Source organism: Lingula anatina, chromosome 1 (genome assembly GCF_051362555.1).
Source record: "Lingula anatina isolate TDL-2025a chromosome 1, LinAna3.0, whole genome shotgun sequence".
NCBI lineage: Eukaryota > Metazoa > Brachiopoda > Lingulata > Lingulida > Lingulidae > Lingula > Lingula anatina.
The window spans coordinates 5,217,922-5,236,001 of NC_141767.1; the positions used below are offsets into that span (position 1 = coordinate 5,217,922).

At 35.5% G+C, this 18,080-nt stretch overlaps 1 protein-coding gene and 1 long non-coding RNA gene across 2 annotated transcripts in view; one reads left to right on the plus strand and one right to left on the minus strand.

Annotated features, from left to right (window-relative positions):
* LOC106178511 (low-density lipoprotein receptor) lies at positions 1-14,195 on the minus strand. Its single transcript, XM_013561725.2, has 19 exons — positions 13,992-14,195; positions 11,195-11,317; positions 9,056-9,178; positions 8,274-8,396; positions 7,850-7,975; positions 7,222-7,479; positions 6,706-6,828; positions 6,424-6,549; positions 6,140-6,265; positions 5,741-5,866; positions 5,319-5,496; positions 4,932-5,165; positions 4,645-4,799; positions 4,328-4,467; positions 4,014-4,155; positions 3,737-3,868; positions 2,379-2,530; positions 2,014-2,154; positions 1-1,802 (listed from the first exon to the last, which is right to left on the minus strand). Exons 1-19 carry the CDS (start codon positions 14,059-14,061, stop codon positions 1,752-1,754), a joined length of 2,649 nt encoding a protein of 882 aa, XP_013417179.2. The 5' UTR covers positions 14,062-14,195; the 3' UTR covers positions 1-1,751.
* LOC106178521 (uncharacterized) overlaps positions 8,230-18,080 on the plus strand; it is a 14,811-nt gene continuing 4,960 nt past the window's right edge. The window contains exon 1 of the long non-coding RNA XR_001239963.3: positions 8,230-8,403. This is a non-coding gene — a long non-coding RNA (uncharacterized LOC106178521). The remainder of the gene's footprint in view (positions 8,404-18,080) is intronic.

Sequence of the window (18,080 nt, forward strand, 5' to 3'; positions counted from 1 at the left end):
TTTGCTAAACATTGCCTAACACTTTTATTTCAAACAAATGAAAACAAGCTCCAAAGGACATACACCACCTCTGTAATAAGTTTTAAGGCCCAGAACAACAGAAGTTGACTTGAGAAATTTGAAGAGATTTACACTGAAGCAACACAAAGTTCAGCTGCACGGGATGAGATTCCACTGGAATAAATCTCTGCTATTTACATTTTTTTAAATTGACTTTGTGAACAACAATGAGCAGTGTTGTGCATATAATGGTCTGTACATATTTACATGATTACAGTGAATGTGATATGTCTGCCCTGCTTGGCACCAACATTTTAAGAAATCTGACAAAAGATATAGCACCAATACTGGAACAACTTGGGGATAGTCCTATTTATCTAACATCCACCATTGGTGCTGTAACATTACCCATACAAAATGTACTAAGTCTGAATTCCTACGTAGTAAATGAATTGTTCCAGTTTCCTGAATTATTTTAAAATACATATATTTGTCATTCTCAGCTGCCTTGATGCCAGGAGGACTGGGCAACTGGCATTTGTGTGTGAGTTCCAAGTTCCTTTTTAAACCCTGACCACATCTTTGTGAAGGAAGTCATGATAAACTGATCGTGCCAGTGCACATAAGAGATAGCCAGCTGTACCAGGGGTTATACATCGCTGATCTGTACATTCACTTCTGTTTTTGACATGATTGACCCTTTACAATATTCACATACTTACAATTTAAATCAAAGCGGTCAACAATTATTTTATCTACATTACTAGAGGCTTTTCTCAGAAAAGTCTTCACAGCTAATTGCATACTCCAGTACACAGTTAAACTTGTAACCTACCATTGCTAAAAAATGAAATAAATTACACCACAACAGCACTCTATCAACTTCTCCATAAAGATTAAGTGCCACTTTCCAATACATAAATGAACAAAAAAAGCACAACTTAACCATTAACTGCATTGCAACATGAAATAATTTATGCATCTATAAGGATTCAAACAGTGAATCTAGCAAAAACTGACTAATACGGATGAAAATGTTGAAAACCATGGAATGACTATGAAACGTATGTGCACACAAAATCATACAGTCAAACTCTAGATGCTAGAAGCATCTCATCTCACAAGCATCTCAATCAGATCACTTTGGTGAAGATGAACGATGCACGAAATGGAGACAATGTACAGATGATGTCCTTTTCTTACAATTCCTGCTTTAAACTGTTTCTGGAGTTGAAATAATAGTCTCACAATATGAGAATGAATTTTTTTTTTAATTCCAATAAGTCTTCCATAGACAAATATCAAATTTCTTTCCTCTTTTCTGATAAATATGTATGGGGGTTTTTGTCATGGAGGTGGGCTGTCCGGCACCACCGATATTTCCATCCTTTACTGACATGGTTCTTGTATGTTGATATCACAAAGTTGAGCAACTTGTCAGTTTTTTTCCTCCCAAGATGCAACCAGCTAGAACAGAAGCAGATAATGCTATCCCACAGATCTCCCCTTGTTATTATCCACAGATGTGAACTGCCTGCGTTTCGATGGCCCATTGTATAATAAATAAGAAATGATCATCCATTATAGTTTCAGATACAATTGCACAGTTTTTACAGGTCTCCGTAATGACCAACTCAGGTGGGCCATCTCTACTGCAGGTCTCTCTCCTTCCATCGATGATCCTGTATTAGCAGACCTCCTACCTATATCATGGCTTCTCCTCCTGCTAGCTTCTTAATGTGAAGTTACTCTCATACAAATTCATTGGTTCCTTGATCTCCTCCTGTTAGTGGTTGTAATGACTGGAATGAAGAATCAAATGTTTACCTATCTGTAAAACTGAAGGAGGAAGCATCTAAACAGTGTCCGATGAGGATGTGTCCTTAGTAACCCTGCCACTTTTTGAAATAGTAATTATCTTTTCCAAGTAGAAGGCATTAAATCTTCCAAATATTAACACCAGGTCCCATTTATCTCACAAAAGAATTAAATAAAAGTTCATATTATACTTACTGCTGGCACGTTTTGATTGGGCTGATACTGGCTTTTCTCTATTGAAAACTGATCATCTGTTGTTTTTCTATATACTGGATTATCGAAGTTCATGCTCCTTATATTTTTGCGCATAAACTGCCTGTATATGATGTATCCAAGCTGAAATAGGAGAGAAGAATGTATTTACTATTTTTTCCTGCTCAAAACTTCACATTAATGCACAGATCATACACGCATTCTAATATCCAAGTAATTAGTGCAAAATGTACCCAATAATATGGGATATGAAGGATCCAGAATACATACATGCATGCACGCATGCGCGCACACACTCACACACACACACACACACACTAGTTAGCAGTGAATCAATAGTATCTTACCAGTCCACCGATGATGAACAAAGCTCCAACTATGCCAATGACAATTCCTGCTATCTGCCCAACGTTCTCTTCCGTATGCTTTTGTACAACCTCTGCTTCCGTGGTTTCCAGGATTGAGGAAGACGTTGTAGTGGTTGGTGGAGTTACAACAGCTGCAGAATAAAGAAAATCATTATAAATCTTGAGCCAAAACTTGAGACTGGAAGCAATCTGTCTAGGTTATCACACATTACAGTTCGATTAAAGAATGAATGCTAAGACAGGTGAAAAAATAATTTATCAAAACTAACAAAAGGGAAGTGTGAGACCATAATATTTCCAGCAATCAGACCATTAACGTTGGAGAAAAAATGTACATTGAGAAGTGTTACAACAATCAGCACTTGAGAATCTGACCTTAAAATGTTCATGCAGATTAATTTATAGTGCCTCATGCAACATTGAACACAAAAAGATAAACATTGTGGTCAAAATAAACAGGTGCCACCAAAAATCACTAAATGCTTGTCATATCAACTACGTGTAATTGTGGATATATTTATTTTTTTTTTTAACAAAAAGAAAAATCCAGCTAAAAATTATAACAAGGGCACAGTAAAACAGGTGGTGGTCATGTCTGGAATAGAGTTTCACTTGGGAGAAAAAGCAGGCATTTGCCACAAGAATGAGGCAGCATAAGCAAACAGTCACAAAAAGCCTGTTTATGTTCCTGTGAGAAAGCATAAACCAAAGGCATTTTTTAAAGGTTCATCTGCTGTTTTTTACATCAAACATAGAATACAAATATGACAAGGCTGGAGAAAAAAAAACAAAAAACAAAGGAAGACCCATAAAATCAAGCATGAAAACTACCACTGAAAACAAAGGGAGACCGAACAAATAAACAACTGATTTGAATCTCTATAGCCCTCCTACCCTGTGTAGATGAAGATGTAGATTTGAACCTTCCTGACCCATTAATACTTGGTGTTGTTGAACCATTTCTCGAGGCCTCTGTTGTAATATTACTACTAACCGTAGTACTATTTATAGAAATCCCTATGTGGAAAATTTAAGAGAAAAATTTCAGCAGTGGTTATCATGCCAGCATTTCAAGGCCATGATTGCACTCCTAGAGAAAAAGAGACATCTAGAAAAAAGTTCCCTCTATACTACAGATGACATGTTTTACAACCACAGTATTCCACAAATTGCTAGCCATGACAAGCATTAGTGAGACTCCAGGACTTAAAACTCTGAGGTTCAATACTATCTAGCTTGCTTGACTAATAAACAGTCCAATATGTGTATCAAAACGTCAACTATAGGTTTAAAAGGTGCATAGGCTTTCAACTGAGGCACAGTTTTTCCCCACTCACCTGAAGTGTCACAGGTCTTGCCGTCACTCTTCAACTTGTACCCGTCCATGCAGTGACATGTTGGTACCTTATTACTCGAAGGAAGGCAAAGGTGACTGCAGCCGCCATTGTTCTGTCCACATACATTGTGTCCTGGAAATACAAAGAAGTGTGTTTTTAATGGGTCACACACTTCCTAAACTATCATATCAGAATCAAAGCATCTCCCAATGTCTTAGTCTATTTTTTTTTCTATAGAAGTTTAGCATTTATCCCTCACAGTGAATGGTCAACTTACCAGCTGGCTGCCTGTAGGGGTGGTACACATGGACATCCATAGGGGAGTACAGGGAGATGGCTACATCAGTGATATTATGACCAGTAAACTTATTGGCGGCATGGATTCCCTCAGTGTCCCAGTCTGCCCAATAAACAATATCCTGAAAATACATACAAACCAGATCTGTTTATCTCTATCTATGGATAGGGATAGACCTAGAGTACATGACTATTACTTTTTTGAAAAGTGATGTTACAGTAATATATGTTTGCATAAGCAATACGATAAAAATGTAATAACAGACTAGTAGACTGAAAAGAAAAGTTACCAACCTCAAATACAGTGATAGAAAAGGGGTGTTTCAGTTTTTCCAGGCTCATCAATACTTGTCTGGCGTCATGTCCATCCAGATCCACTGATCCTATACAGTGCATCTTGGCATCAACCCAGAACAAGCGTTTGCTGACATAATCTGGAAATCAAAATGTTGCACATGAAATGACTACATAATTTTAAGTAAAGCAATGCAAAAAAATAATTATATCAATAATAATAACACATGATGCAAAGGATTAAATCTATTGTTCCATTACAACAAAACAAACTGTCACCAAAACTTTTTTTCCTTTTCTACATGGCAGCTACTCACCTATGGTCAGACCATTGGGCCAGAGAACGTCAGGGCTGGATACAAGGCCATACTTTATATTGCCTTGGCTATCTTGCTTAAAAAAGCGATCCTGGCCATTCATTCCAGCTTTCTCAATCCTGGGAGTATCTCCCCAGTCAGTCCAATACATGTATCTGGAGAAAAAAAAGCATGCAAATTCCATTAGGCTAAATCTTTTTAAGTCTGAAAATGAACTGTATTACTTTCTTCTAAACTCAATGAGAAATTGAAAAAAAAATCACCCTTGGCCTTATTTCAGAACTTACCCATTAACTGGATCAACAACAATGGCCCTGGGCTCGTCTAGAGCTAAGCTCAAGAGAGTCGTGCGCCATTTTGTTTCGATGTTGCCAACCTCGATGGTATTTTTCCCAGTATCTGTCCAGTAAAGGTTTTTATGGATCCAGTCATAGGCAAGGCCATCTGGAGTTTTTACAGTCATGGCAGTACCAAACAACTCTGTTCTTGTTTGTGTAGCTTTATCACTACTCACAGTTGCCCTGGACAAAAAAAGAAGTACATGTTAATTATTTGCATATAACAGGAGAAAAATACCCTAAACATAAAGTAATTTCCAAGTATTATCATTTTAAGAATTTTAAGAAAATTACAATCAAAACATCATTTAATGCTGCACAAGTATTCACACTTACATGTAAATTTTCTCATCTGAAACATCAGTCCAGAATATAGTGCCTTTGCTGTAATCAAAATCGATGGCAATTGCACTGGTCAAATTGTTCACCAGTTGTGTGTATTTTCCAGTAACAGGCGTTAGCAGACGAATATCATGTCGGTTTGAAAACATAATGGAAACCGGGGCATCTGGAACTAAAACAGTCAAATGGTTAGATCCCTTTTCCCCGCCAATGCCAAATCTTTCAGTTAACATATAAAACATAAGAAAATGCAGGTGTAGTATTTTCTATGAATTTCCAAAAGTAATAAAAACAGAACTTAAGTACAGTTCCCATTAAAGGCGACTATTAATTAACAAAAAGTTGATATATATATATATATATATATATATATATATATATATATATATATATATATATATATATAAACTACGTACTGTTAGCTTTGCACATGCGCTGTCTCAAATCCCAATTATATCCTTTATGGCAGTCACATCTGTAGGAGCCCTTGTGGTTAGTGCAGTTATGGGAGCACATACCAAGGATAGAACATTCATCTATGTCTGCAAATAATAACAGCCAGTCCAATAATTCCTCAACACAAGACTTTGGTGCTCACAAATGAAAGCAGCTGACAGAAGTTGGAGCAAATGCCTGTATTTGTATTTATACATTTTCCTGTATCTGTATGCATATATATTCATGGAATGCAAAGATTTAAATCTATTACCTCTAATGACCCTATTCGCAAAGAGCTTGTTAACCAACTTACAAATTTTGGCTGGCCTAAATGCACATCAACTTAGCACTCTTTTCACATGTATGTTTTCACTTACCTTCACAAGTCTTGTTGTTTGAAGCAGAGATTTTGTATCCTTCGTGGCACTTGCAATAATACGAGGCTGCAGTATTTATACACAGATGCATACATCCACCATTATTTGTGTCACATTCATTGACTTCTGTAAGCACAAACATACATTTTTTTAAATTTTTGCTATAAAATTCCTCTAACTAATATATGAAATTACAAAATCATTCAAAGCCTTACCTTATATGATAACAAAAGGTTACGCCTTTAAAACACCTGAAGAAAACATTATCCCATAATAATACTCACTGTTCATGCACATTGAATACTCCTCATCCTCCCCGCTGTAGCAATCATTGGTGCCATCACACACCTTGTCATTGGCAATACATTCCCCATCGTTGCACTTGAACTGCTCTTGTGTGCATTCCATAACTAATAAGAATCACAATAAAGCAGTTACAATTAAATAATCAGGATCTGAACATATCACATTAAAAACTAAGATTTCTCATATGGAAAAAAATCAATTCTGTTCATTAATTCTGTTCAAGCTGTTCATTAATTAGAGACTCAATTCTGTAAACTTACTGCAGCGCTCCTCATCCGATCCATCTGGACACTCCACCTGACCATTACAACGCATAGATATGGGACGACAATAGCCACTGGTCTTGCAGGCAAAATGATCAGGAGCACAGGTTATTCCTGGACCTACATGAAAATAAAAAGGAAGTTAAATATAAATATATACAGACACTAAGTTCTGAATACATCTTTTTACTATATAAAAATAGCAAAGAGCAGACAGAAATTTTCATTCAATGAAAGAACCTACAACACTTCTACTCTCTTGTTCGGACTTCAGACATGAGCCTAGATTTAAAAAAAAAAAAAAAAAAAAAAAAAAAAAAAAAAAAAAAAAAACTCTGAACATTTATCATGGGACCCAACACCTAACCTTGACAAATCTCAGGAATCATCAGCACTGAACTAAAAAATGCGGAATTCCGCTTTTCCACAGAAAAAGCTCATGTCTGAGACTTGGTGACAACCCAAGTTATGATAATAATCAGTACTAAATCAGTAACTGGAAGAATGTCTTACAGGTAGGGCCTTCATCAGATTCATCTGCACAGTCAGCATAGCCATCACATCTCCAGGTGTTGTGAATGCATTCTCCATTGGCACACATAAACTCCGTGTTGCTACATTGAGACTGGGAGGGCTCTTTTGAAGTACAATTCTGCTCATCGTTCTCACAATCAATATCTCCATCGCAGACCCAGCGCTGTGGAATACATTTCTGGGACTTTGCATCAGATGATGAGCACTTGAATTCATTGGAAGCGCAAGTTGTTGGGGCTGCAATGTAAAAGAAAGATCACACCAAAATCACTTGATGGCATGGTTAAGAGATCATATCCATATTACAACATAAACATTTAAATGCCTTAGTTAAAACAAAAGACTTTGCTGTTATCTGTAAATAAGGAGCTGCATTTGCAGGCAAGTAATAGCTATGTGATATCCTAGTGAATGGTGTTTTCTAACCTCTGCTAATTTGAATATGAATGTTCACATGGCTGACAATCACAACAGTGCCCCAAGTGACCCCACATATACTTCACTTCACATTCCTGACAAGAAATGTGAGAACATTTTACAGCTGCATAAAATCATGTAAGAGACCCCCTTGATCAAATCTTGCCTGGTAGGTCTAGTAGGAACTTACCACAATTCTCCTCATCAGAGGCATCATTTTCTCCACAATCCTGGTCTCCATCACACTTCCACCTGGAAGTGATGCATTTATCACTAACGGCACACCTGAACTCATCAGGGCCACAGCTGCTAGATGCTACAGAATAATAAAAACATAACAATATCAACACATGGAAGCCCAATATCTTCATGTTGGTATCAGATACAAGTTAATATCTGCTGTACTGATAACAATGGACACTAGGTAAATGTAAGGACAAAGTCCAATCTTGATTACTTCCTGTCTGCATTTATAATGACTGAGCTTAGCTACAGTGTACTTTGACCTTTGGACCAGTCTCTAAAGCTCACCAGCTTAGTGTATATATTGTCAAGCACAGTGTAAATCCCCACCTGGAGACAGAAAAGAGGGAAGAATTTGAACAGATACTCACGGCATTGTTCAGGAGTTTCATCGTCTCCTTGAGGACAGTCATTTTGACCATCACATTTCCAAGATGCTGGTATGCAGACTCCATTACCACAGCTAAAGTGATTTTCTTGACATTTTCTGTTTTCTAAAAGGTAAGCAAATTTTCCTAATCAGAAAGAGATAAGTAGAAACTAACTGCTAATTATTTATTTACTTAAGTTCAACCTGAACATTCAAACAAATCAATGTATGCCTTCATTTATTCCAAATGAGCAGATGTTAGTATTTTCTTGTCTAAAAATTATGAATAGATCATCCTATATAAAACTGCCAAGTGCATTCCACCCTTCTGAGGTCAAAGTCCAATCTCCACTGTTCCTCATACCACACCTGTAGCCCTCTTTATGCATTACATTTATCTGTGTTATAACTTGAGAATATTTTATGTTCAATAATTTGTCATTCATCTTTATATTATTCAAATATTTATCTAACCATTTATCCATATACCTCTCAAGTTAAATTTTTGTTGATAAATTACCGATATTGAATACCCTTATCCTAAGAACAAATTCCCTTTATTCACCTGGTGGAAAAACCAAATACTGAAATAACAAAACTAAAATCACAAGTCCAAACTTCTTCCTTTTAATATTATGTACTTAATTTTTATTCATTAATTTCTTAAGTCCTATACCACCATAGAGGTCCTTAATATCATGATTATTGCCTAATTTGGCTACTGTTAATCAAAAATGAGCACTGTTTTTTTATTTTATAAGTGTATATTCCATTTCAACTTACCACACATAGACTGCTCTTCATCTGAATTATCAGCACAGTCTTTTTCACCATCACAAAGCCATCTGTCCATTATACATCTGCCATTGGCACACTTGAATTCACCTTTAGTACAATTTACTGGCCCTAAAAGTTAAAATATGTGTCATTGGATGAAAAAATATATGTATATACATATATATAAACAGTGATGCCAAAATACCTATCTAAAAGAGAAATGACTATATCATTTTTATTTATTTACTCCCCCTCCCAACCACCTAGTATCTCATATTCAATTCATATCAGGGTTATGACAAATGGGTGCATACCTGACAAATATCATTTTTCAACACTGAGGTCATGAACTGTATAAGAACGTTATTGAAACCATTTAGTGTAAAAGGTTAGTTGCACCTCTAACAACACAGCACATGATAGTGCCTATATTAGAGCAATCAATATGGTAATCAAATGAAGCCCATCCTCCCTTTAGTCAGGCAACATCGGCAGGTTGTGTTCTGACCAATCAGAGCTCAGCAGGTCTCAGCCAGCACATGACCCGCACAGTAAATGACCTACAACCGTGAATGTCTAAAATACTACTTATCTGTAACCTGAAAACACCTTGCACTGTCAAAGTGTAAACATAATGACCTTAGCCCACTTCTTTTGGAGTACCCAATTAATGCTGTTTGTGATAAACTAACCGAATTGGTGTTAACTGCTAAGACCATAGTTCAAGTTAGTCAAGATGTGTGGGCACAAGACCAGTAGGAGTAAATGCTGATCAAAGTTAAATATTTATGACCAGTGTGATGTGTCTTGAAATATTATGAAAACAAAATGTACTGTGATATATAGAAGATTAAATTGTCATTATCAGGAAGAGATACTACAAAACTAAATATGTACCAATTAATCTCTGCAATCCACTCAGGACAAAAGAATCGCCTAGTATGAATTCTGGGTATAATGGTTATTTAGGCAATTCAAGGAATGTCACCCTATTAACTGTACTTGGGGACCTTCTGTTAGGCATAAACTGTGTGATATATGTACTACATTGGTCTTTGGAGCAATTATATTTCTTCCACTGCAGTTTAAGAAAAAAAAAATTTGGAAGTTGGTTCATGTCATGTATGGTTCATTTGCTGAGGATTTTGAAAAAAATTGAAAGTATCCTTTTGCTATTTCATGTCTGAAGATAAATATTCTGTTGTATTTATTGTTAATATTGAAATATTTTATCAAAAATATTTTCTCAGATGTGATAAAAAAAACCTGAAGAGCATGATAAAACAAAATATCATAATATATTCAAATGAAGCTGTTACTTAAGCTGAAGAATCTTACTGTTTTCTCCCAAGCCCTTTGAAGTAAAATATTAATTATTATGAGGACATACCCTACCCTCAAAATGATTCACCAACACTTAAGATACAAGTTACAACAAATATAATTTCACCCTGAGCTGTTCTTCCCCTTTAAAAATTTGTGTCAGGGACGTATGTGAGCAGCATACATACAAATTGAAGGTTCGCTTAAAATTGTAATTTAAGCAACCCTCTATTGTGCTGATAAGTTACACAAGCATGATACTTCTTTTTACAATTATCATACAGTGTGAAGTCTTGAGTTCACTGAAGGATTACATTTCTTTAAGCAAGCCAACCTGCAGAGTATATTTAACAACATTCTATTTCTAAAACCATATCCATATTAGTAAATTTGATTTTATATAGTCCTAAGAAACAAATTTATCAGAAGTTTAGCAACATATTTTAAATGTTGCTGTTCATATCAAGGTTAAGGGGGCACACTTCTTGGTATTCAACTTAAGCAAGTTTTTTAATCAATTTTGTGCAATTTAAATATGTATTAATATCATGCAAAATAATAGTTTAATGAATTTAATTAATAATTAACAGGAGATTAAAATGTAAAATAAATATAAGATCACATATGGAGATCCTTAATACTGGTAGGGAGTGGCACAGAATCTCCTTAACCAAATATTTCATGACCATGATACAAATACCAAGGAATGCCCACATATATGCAGAAACAACAATTACTGTACATTATTTTTCTAACAATGGAACTTCCGTGATTTCCTACCAAGATGACATTTTTTTATTCAAGAGCAATCAGAAAACTTACTATTCTGGCAGTCTGCCTCATCAGACTTGTCAAAACAATCGGCAGCTCCGTCACATTTCCAACTGTTGGGTATACAACTGTCTCCATTAGCACAAGTGAACTGATTGCTCCCACACTGCTGACCTGAAATAAAAACAATGAACATCAATAACTAAGTACTTCCTTCCATTCTTAACATAACACTACTATTAAAAAAAACTTGTTCTTCTGTAAGAAAAGTACAACCAAAAATGAAAATGTACTCATGCTGTCCTTTCATTTTAATAGCTCATTTATCAATTTCAAGTTTCTTATGAATCCTGCAAAACATGTTACAGTGGAATATTCCAGAAGCTGTCTGCTTTTTTCATTGCAGATAGTGGCAAATTCATAAAGCATGTCACATTATACAAAATATTATCCAAGTTATGCCCCTGTTAGAGATTTTATATTTATGTTCAGTAAAATTACAAATCAATTAATCCAGTTATAAAAAATATCTGAGAGAGAGAGAGAGAGAGAGAGAGAGAGAGAGAGAGAGACTCTTTGGGTTTCAACAAGTTTGTAACAACAAAGAGAGATGAACAGTTAAAGTCAAAAGATTGCTGGGATGGCAGATAGATTCACAGATAACACATTTCTCCACCAAATTAGAAATATGGACCCTTTCACTAAACAGAAGTAATGATACTTTACAATCTCAAATTTTAGATGCAGGTGATAAGCATCCCTGTACATGTGTTAGGCCATTTTGTCAGAGCCAAAAAAACTTATCACCCATTTTACTTTGAACTTCTCAACACACAGCTTTGGGTCTATTCCCACAACTTTAGATCGATCTATCACCGCGGGGAGTCTCACCAGACTACCGTCAGATGATCCCCCTTAAGTGTCCGTCCCCGCCCACTACAAGCCATAAGTGGCAATTAACTTTCGTGTCCGCCTGGCTGACAGCTATTCAGCGTGAACCCCCAGGGAGTTAGGTCGATCTAATCTATGGAAATGGGGTGTTTGTTTTCAACTTTTTGCACTTGCCTTGAGATTGTAAATCAAAACAATGGCCACCAAGGCTGTGCGGTTTGTATATGCAAGAAAGCACCCAGAATCCAAAGTTAGTAAACTATTCAAATTTAATCAACAAGGACACGCTTACTGTGCTCATATATATGTGTATATGCACAGTCCCATTTTTTTTTCCTTACAGGAAAATTTAGTAAAATAAGGACAATTTAGATTGAGGTGTGTTGAAACATCTATATAAGCACATATTATACTTTATTTGCATTGCTCTTGAGAATGTAATGCAAACTGTTTACTGATAAGACTCAAAATAATCAGGTGGTGGTCCTTCTAAGGAACATGAAACAATAAATTTAATTCCATTTTTTTTTTGGTTCAAATGACACCAAAATACTCTGAATTTCATTTGTCCTTAGTTTTTTCTAAACATCTTCTTGGGGGAGGATCCCCCCCCCCCCTAAACCCTATATGATAGTTTTCATCTAGGGCAGATCCAGGGATATTCATCTTTGTCGATCCATCCTTTATTTTTGACCGTCTACCGGTAGGAAAAAATTAGATGTCATCAATGTAAACTTAAAACTTCCCACTGTTTTCCAAAGACCCAGAAGACAGTTTCCATCCGCCCCAGTTCATCTGCAGGCAGGTCACACACATCATGAGTTACTGATAACACTAGTGTGAAAAGTATGTTTGCCATTTTCAGGGCTTGTTGTCCACACCATTTATTCTCAAGATATGGTGATGATAAATCAATTCAACACAAAATTACATAATACAAAATGGAATTTTAAAAGGAAAACTTTTTCCAAAGTCATTTTTGAACAGCTATATCATCAATACATTTTATTATGAAAATGTAGGGGTATTTTTAAGTGAAATGGGGGGGGGGGGGGGGGGTCACATCAAATGAAGTAATTGTGATTTCTTAATTCTTTTCTTTACATGTTACTTAAATACATCATTTCGTCTCAAGGCCAGCTTTCTTACCTGAGAGGCAATCACAGTCTCTTAATAAATTAGACATGAGCCTAGGTTTAAAAAAACCTCTGACATTTATCATGGGACCCAAAACTTAACCTTGAGGAAACTCAAGAACCATCAGAATTGGAAGTGGAATTCCGCTTTTCTGTGGAAAAGCTCATGTCTGATAAATATATTTTATAAATCACCGACACATTTTACAGTATGAGTGCCAGTTACTTTTTTTAAATCCATGGTTACCTGAGACAGTCATCGAACGCTATGACTGGTCCAGATAAATCTTTCATCATTCTGATTCTATGAGCAACTTATCTGCTTTGGCCAAAGCCAAGGTTGGCACGTGTCACAAACCAGCTTAACATTAAAATATAATGCTGTGTAGGCTACACAGTACACGTTTACTTGAACCACCACTTAGTCCACAACACAATTCTTATTTTTCAGAACTACAACAAAATCAGATTCGTATGAATCGGTACAACAAAAGTTTAAATTGAGACAAAGTATGGTTCAGTCAAGAATCGATTTCTCGTTCGAGTACGTGTCGGCGCTCAATGCTATGGAGGTCCGACCTCTAAGGCCGATTAACTGTCCGAATTCTCATGGCTTTTTGTGAATGGAAATGTTGCAAAACCTATCTAACGTGTGACAATTTGAGAAGTTTAAGGATCAAATTTTAGTAATATTGTAAAATAACATCCATTAAATGTCAAAAACACGGAAAAAATTACATCAATCGCAGAATATGCACACGCCCATCACCATCAGGCCATGTGTACATACTAACGATGTACAACAACAACATTATACTTACTTCTCACGGATTCTGTGCTCACTAAAAAGTATATTAGACAGCAAAATATGATATTCCTCGGCCTTTTCATTATATTGTTTCTTGGCGTAATGTACCACCTCGGCTGTCAGAGATAAAATGGGTGTATAACTACCGTTCTCAACCTTTCAACAGCTCCTATTTTGTTGTCAATGTAACAGACAGAGGGCGCGAAGTAGATGGGGTGACTGGAAACAGTCATACGGTACTTCCATGTCACAGCTTCCCTCCCCATTATGGTACAGTTGGTCGAAAAGATTATTGCAATGTATTAATTTTGATTGACATATTACCCGATAAAATCAACAATTTTATCTTTCCCTTTTTAAAAATGTCCAAAATGCAAAGTAAGATCTAACTTTGGATAGTTTGACACAGATACTTCTCTTTATAAGAGGGAGTGAGCGCAGCCATTGGCCTCTGCATAAATATATTTGACCTCAGATCACGCCACATTTCTAACGTGTTCAAAGCCGGTGCATTTCTGGCATATCTGGAGGCTAATAAAAATAGTACAACTATGAAACACATGGCAGTAAAGAATGAAATAACTGGAAAAAATGCTCCAATATATTTAATGAGTAGTTTTTAAAATCTCAACTGATTGAGGAGAAATTTAGATAGTCTTTACAATTGTATGCAGCAGCGACCTCTGCAATATAAAATTTCCATTCATGAAGCGCATTAATTTCATTGGGTGACTTTTCACTGACAAAACGTCTACTACGCAATTTACTCACATCACACCTCAAATTAAGACGTATGTATAGATTAGCGAAATCAAAAATGAAACAAGATGAAAAATATTAATTATCTCAACCTGACATCAACATTTCTTGAAATTTTAGGATTACAAAGATTTTGTTTTTAGGCGAATATACACGTCTGTGATGTGTCACTACAAATTTACTATCAACATCCGCCGGTCTAACCAAAAGCCTCTATTCTGACCCCCTTACGTAAATATTCAGTTTACACTTCATCTTAGGTCGTCAATATAGTGCAAAACGCGGTCGTCTAGAAGTGTTTTAATATAAAATATATTATGCACGATGATCTAGGCTACCGATGTGTGGCAAGAGCTTTTTCTACACGGGTGCACAAGGGACGTTTTTTGTTTTTACATGGGTACTTAGAACTATGAATTGGTAGTCACTTTTTCTCTATCAGAAAAATTTTTTCACTTGCAGTGATGGCGAATTTTAATCAAGACTATAAAAATTTAGAACTTTGAAAATGTTTGTATTAGTATTTTTTTATAGTCAAGAAAGTTTTCATTTATGATAGATCCAGATATTTGGTTTACCTGTTGACTGTTTGAAAATTTTCTTCACTATCAAAACTGAGATCCAATGAAACTATTTTCACATAAGTATTTTTTTTAGATGAATGATGAATGAGTTGGACCCAACTTTGTGCATTTAAGGAAAAACATGGAAAATGTAAAATTGCATTTAATTCATAGAGCAATTATCACATCAATTACATGCCACGTGCCTTGAAAATTCAACTAGCTTAAAACTCAATGCATGGCGTCAATTAAAATGAAACAATGAATACTTAATGTTGATTTATTAAAGGTATCACTTTATGAACATGAAAAATAAAAAAAAATCACACTAAACATTTAATATATATCATATGATATCTCGATCATTATTGGCCCCTCTCATTGTATCTTTTCCCCTCCTTAAAAAACTGGTAATAGTGTGAAATTCCACTATCCTGTAAATGTTGAGGGCAGTTAGGTAAATGTTCCATAGCTTTATTTTTGCGGGACTAAACAATCTCAGAGACAACTTAGTTCAGACCTCTGTTGCACCAACAATCCCACAGAAATTAACAAACAATTTTTATTTATTTTTTACTTTGAAAGTTCCTGCTGTCTGGTTAAATCATCTGTAGTTCTAAATTTCTTATGTACTTTAATTACACACTCTTTGAATTAATTCACATAATTATTTTATCATAATTGTCATTATTTTATTTATCATAATTGTCATTATTATACAATCAAGCTACCAATTAATTGCCAGATCATACTGACATTATAAATTTATCTTCAAAACAAGATAATATTAAAACCAAACTAGAGGATCAGAGAGGCGATACCGCCTCCGAATATTGTACCACCAGCTGGAGCAAGCGCATTCGTATAGACCCCCACATACACAAAATAAGGGACACAGCCACCAGTTTTGTGCTTGACAAGCTGTAAAAATGCAATCAACAAGAATTTTTAAACTATTGCAAAAAATATATATGGTACAATCAAATTTAAGTTCTTCATAAGGTAGGTCAAGGTCACAGTAAATTGCCAGTATATGACTTCCTATTCAAGTTCAAGAGTAACTATGGACCTATCTCTGTCAAGTTTGAAGTTAAAAGAGAAAGAAATTAGCAGAGTTCAGTTCATGATAAAAAGTAGGTCAAAGGTCAATTTCAAGGTCACACTTAGATTGCCAGTATAGGACTTCCTATTCAACTTCAATAGTAACTATGGACCTATCTCAGCCAGTTTTGGAGATAAAAGGGAAGCAAAATTTGCAAAATTCAGTTCATGGTGAAAAGTAGGTCAAGGGTCAATTTCAAGGTCACATTTAGATTGCCAGCATATGACTTTCTATTCAAGTTCAATAGTAACTATGGACCTATCTCTGCCAGTTTTGGAGATAAAAGGGAAGCAAAATTTGCAAAGTTCAGTTCATGGTGAAAAGTAGGTCAAAGGTCAATTTCAAGGTCACATATAGATTTCCAGTATATGACTTCCTATTCAAGTTCAATAGTAACTATGGACCTATCTCAGCCAGTTTTGGAGATAAAAGGGAAGCAAAATTTGCAAAATTCAGTTCATGGTGAAAAGTAGGTCAAAGGTCAATTTCAAGGTCACATTTAGATTGCCAGTATATGACTTCCTATTCAAGTTCAATAGTAACTATGGACCTATCTCTGCCAGTTTTGGAGATAAAAGGGAAGAAAAATTTGCAAAGTTCAGTTTATGGTGAAAAGTAGGTCAAAGGTCAATTTTGAGGTCACATTTAGATTGCCAGTATATGACTTCCTATTCAAGTTCAATAGTAACTATGGACCTATCTCTGCCAGTTTTGGAGATAAAAGGGAAGCAAAATTTGCAAAGTTCAGTTCATGGTGAAAAGTAGGTCAAAGGTCAATTTTAAGGTCACATTTAGATTGCCAGTATATGACTTCCTATTCAACTTCAATAGTAACTATGGACCTATCTCAGCCAGTTTTGGAGATAAAAGGAAAGCAAAATTTGCAAAATTCAGTTCATGGTGTAAAGTAGGTCAAAGGTCAATTTTAAGGTCACATTTAGATTGCCAGTATATGACTTCCTATTCAACTTCAATAGTAACTATGGACCTATCTCTGCCAGTTTTGGAGATAAAAGGGAAGAAAAATTTGCAAAGTTCAGTTCATGGTGAAAAGTAGGTCAAAGGTCAATTTTAAGGTCACATTTAGATTGCCAGTATATGACTTCCTCTTCAACTTCAATAGTAACTATGGACCTATCTCTGCCAGTTTTGGAGATAAAAGGGAAGCAAATTTTGCAAAGTTCAGTTTATGGTGAAAAGTAGGTCAAAGGTCAATTTTAAGGTCACATTTAGATTGCCAGTATATGACTTCCTATTCAAGTTCAATAGTAACTACGGACCTATCTCAGCCAGTTTGGGAGATAAAAGGAATGCAAAATTTGCAAAATTCAGTTCATGGTGAAAAGTAGGTCAAAGGTCAATTTTAATGTCACATATAGATTGCCATTATATGACTTCCTATTCAACTTCAATAGTAACTATGGACCTATCTCTGCCAGTTTTGGAGATAAAAGGGAAGAAAAATTTGCAAAGTTCAGTTCATGGTGAAAAGTAGGTCAAAGGTCAATTTCAAGGTCATAGTAAGATTGCCAGTATATGACTTCCTATTCAACTTCAATAGTAACTATGGACCTATCTCTGCCAGTTTTGGAGATATAAGGGACTAAATGTTATAATTTTGGAGTTACCATAATGTGCCTTAAATTTCGTACAGAAAAAATTAATTAAAATAAAGAAA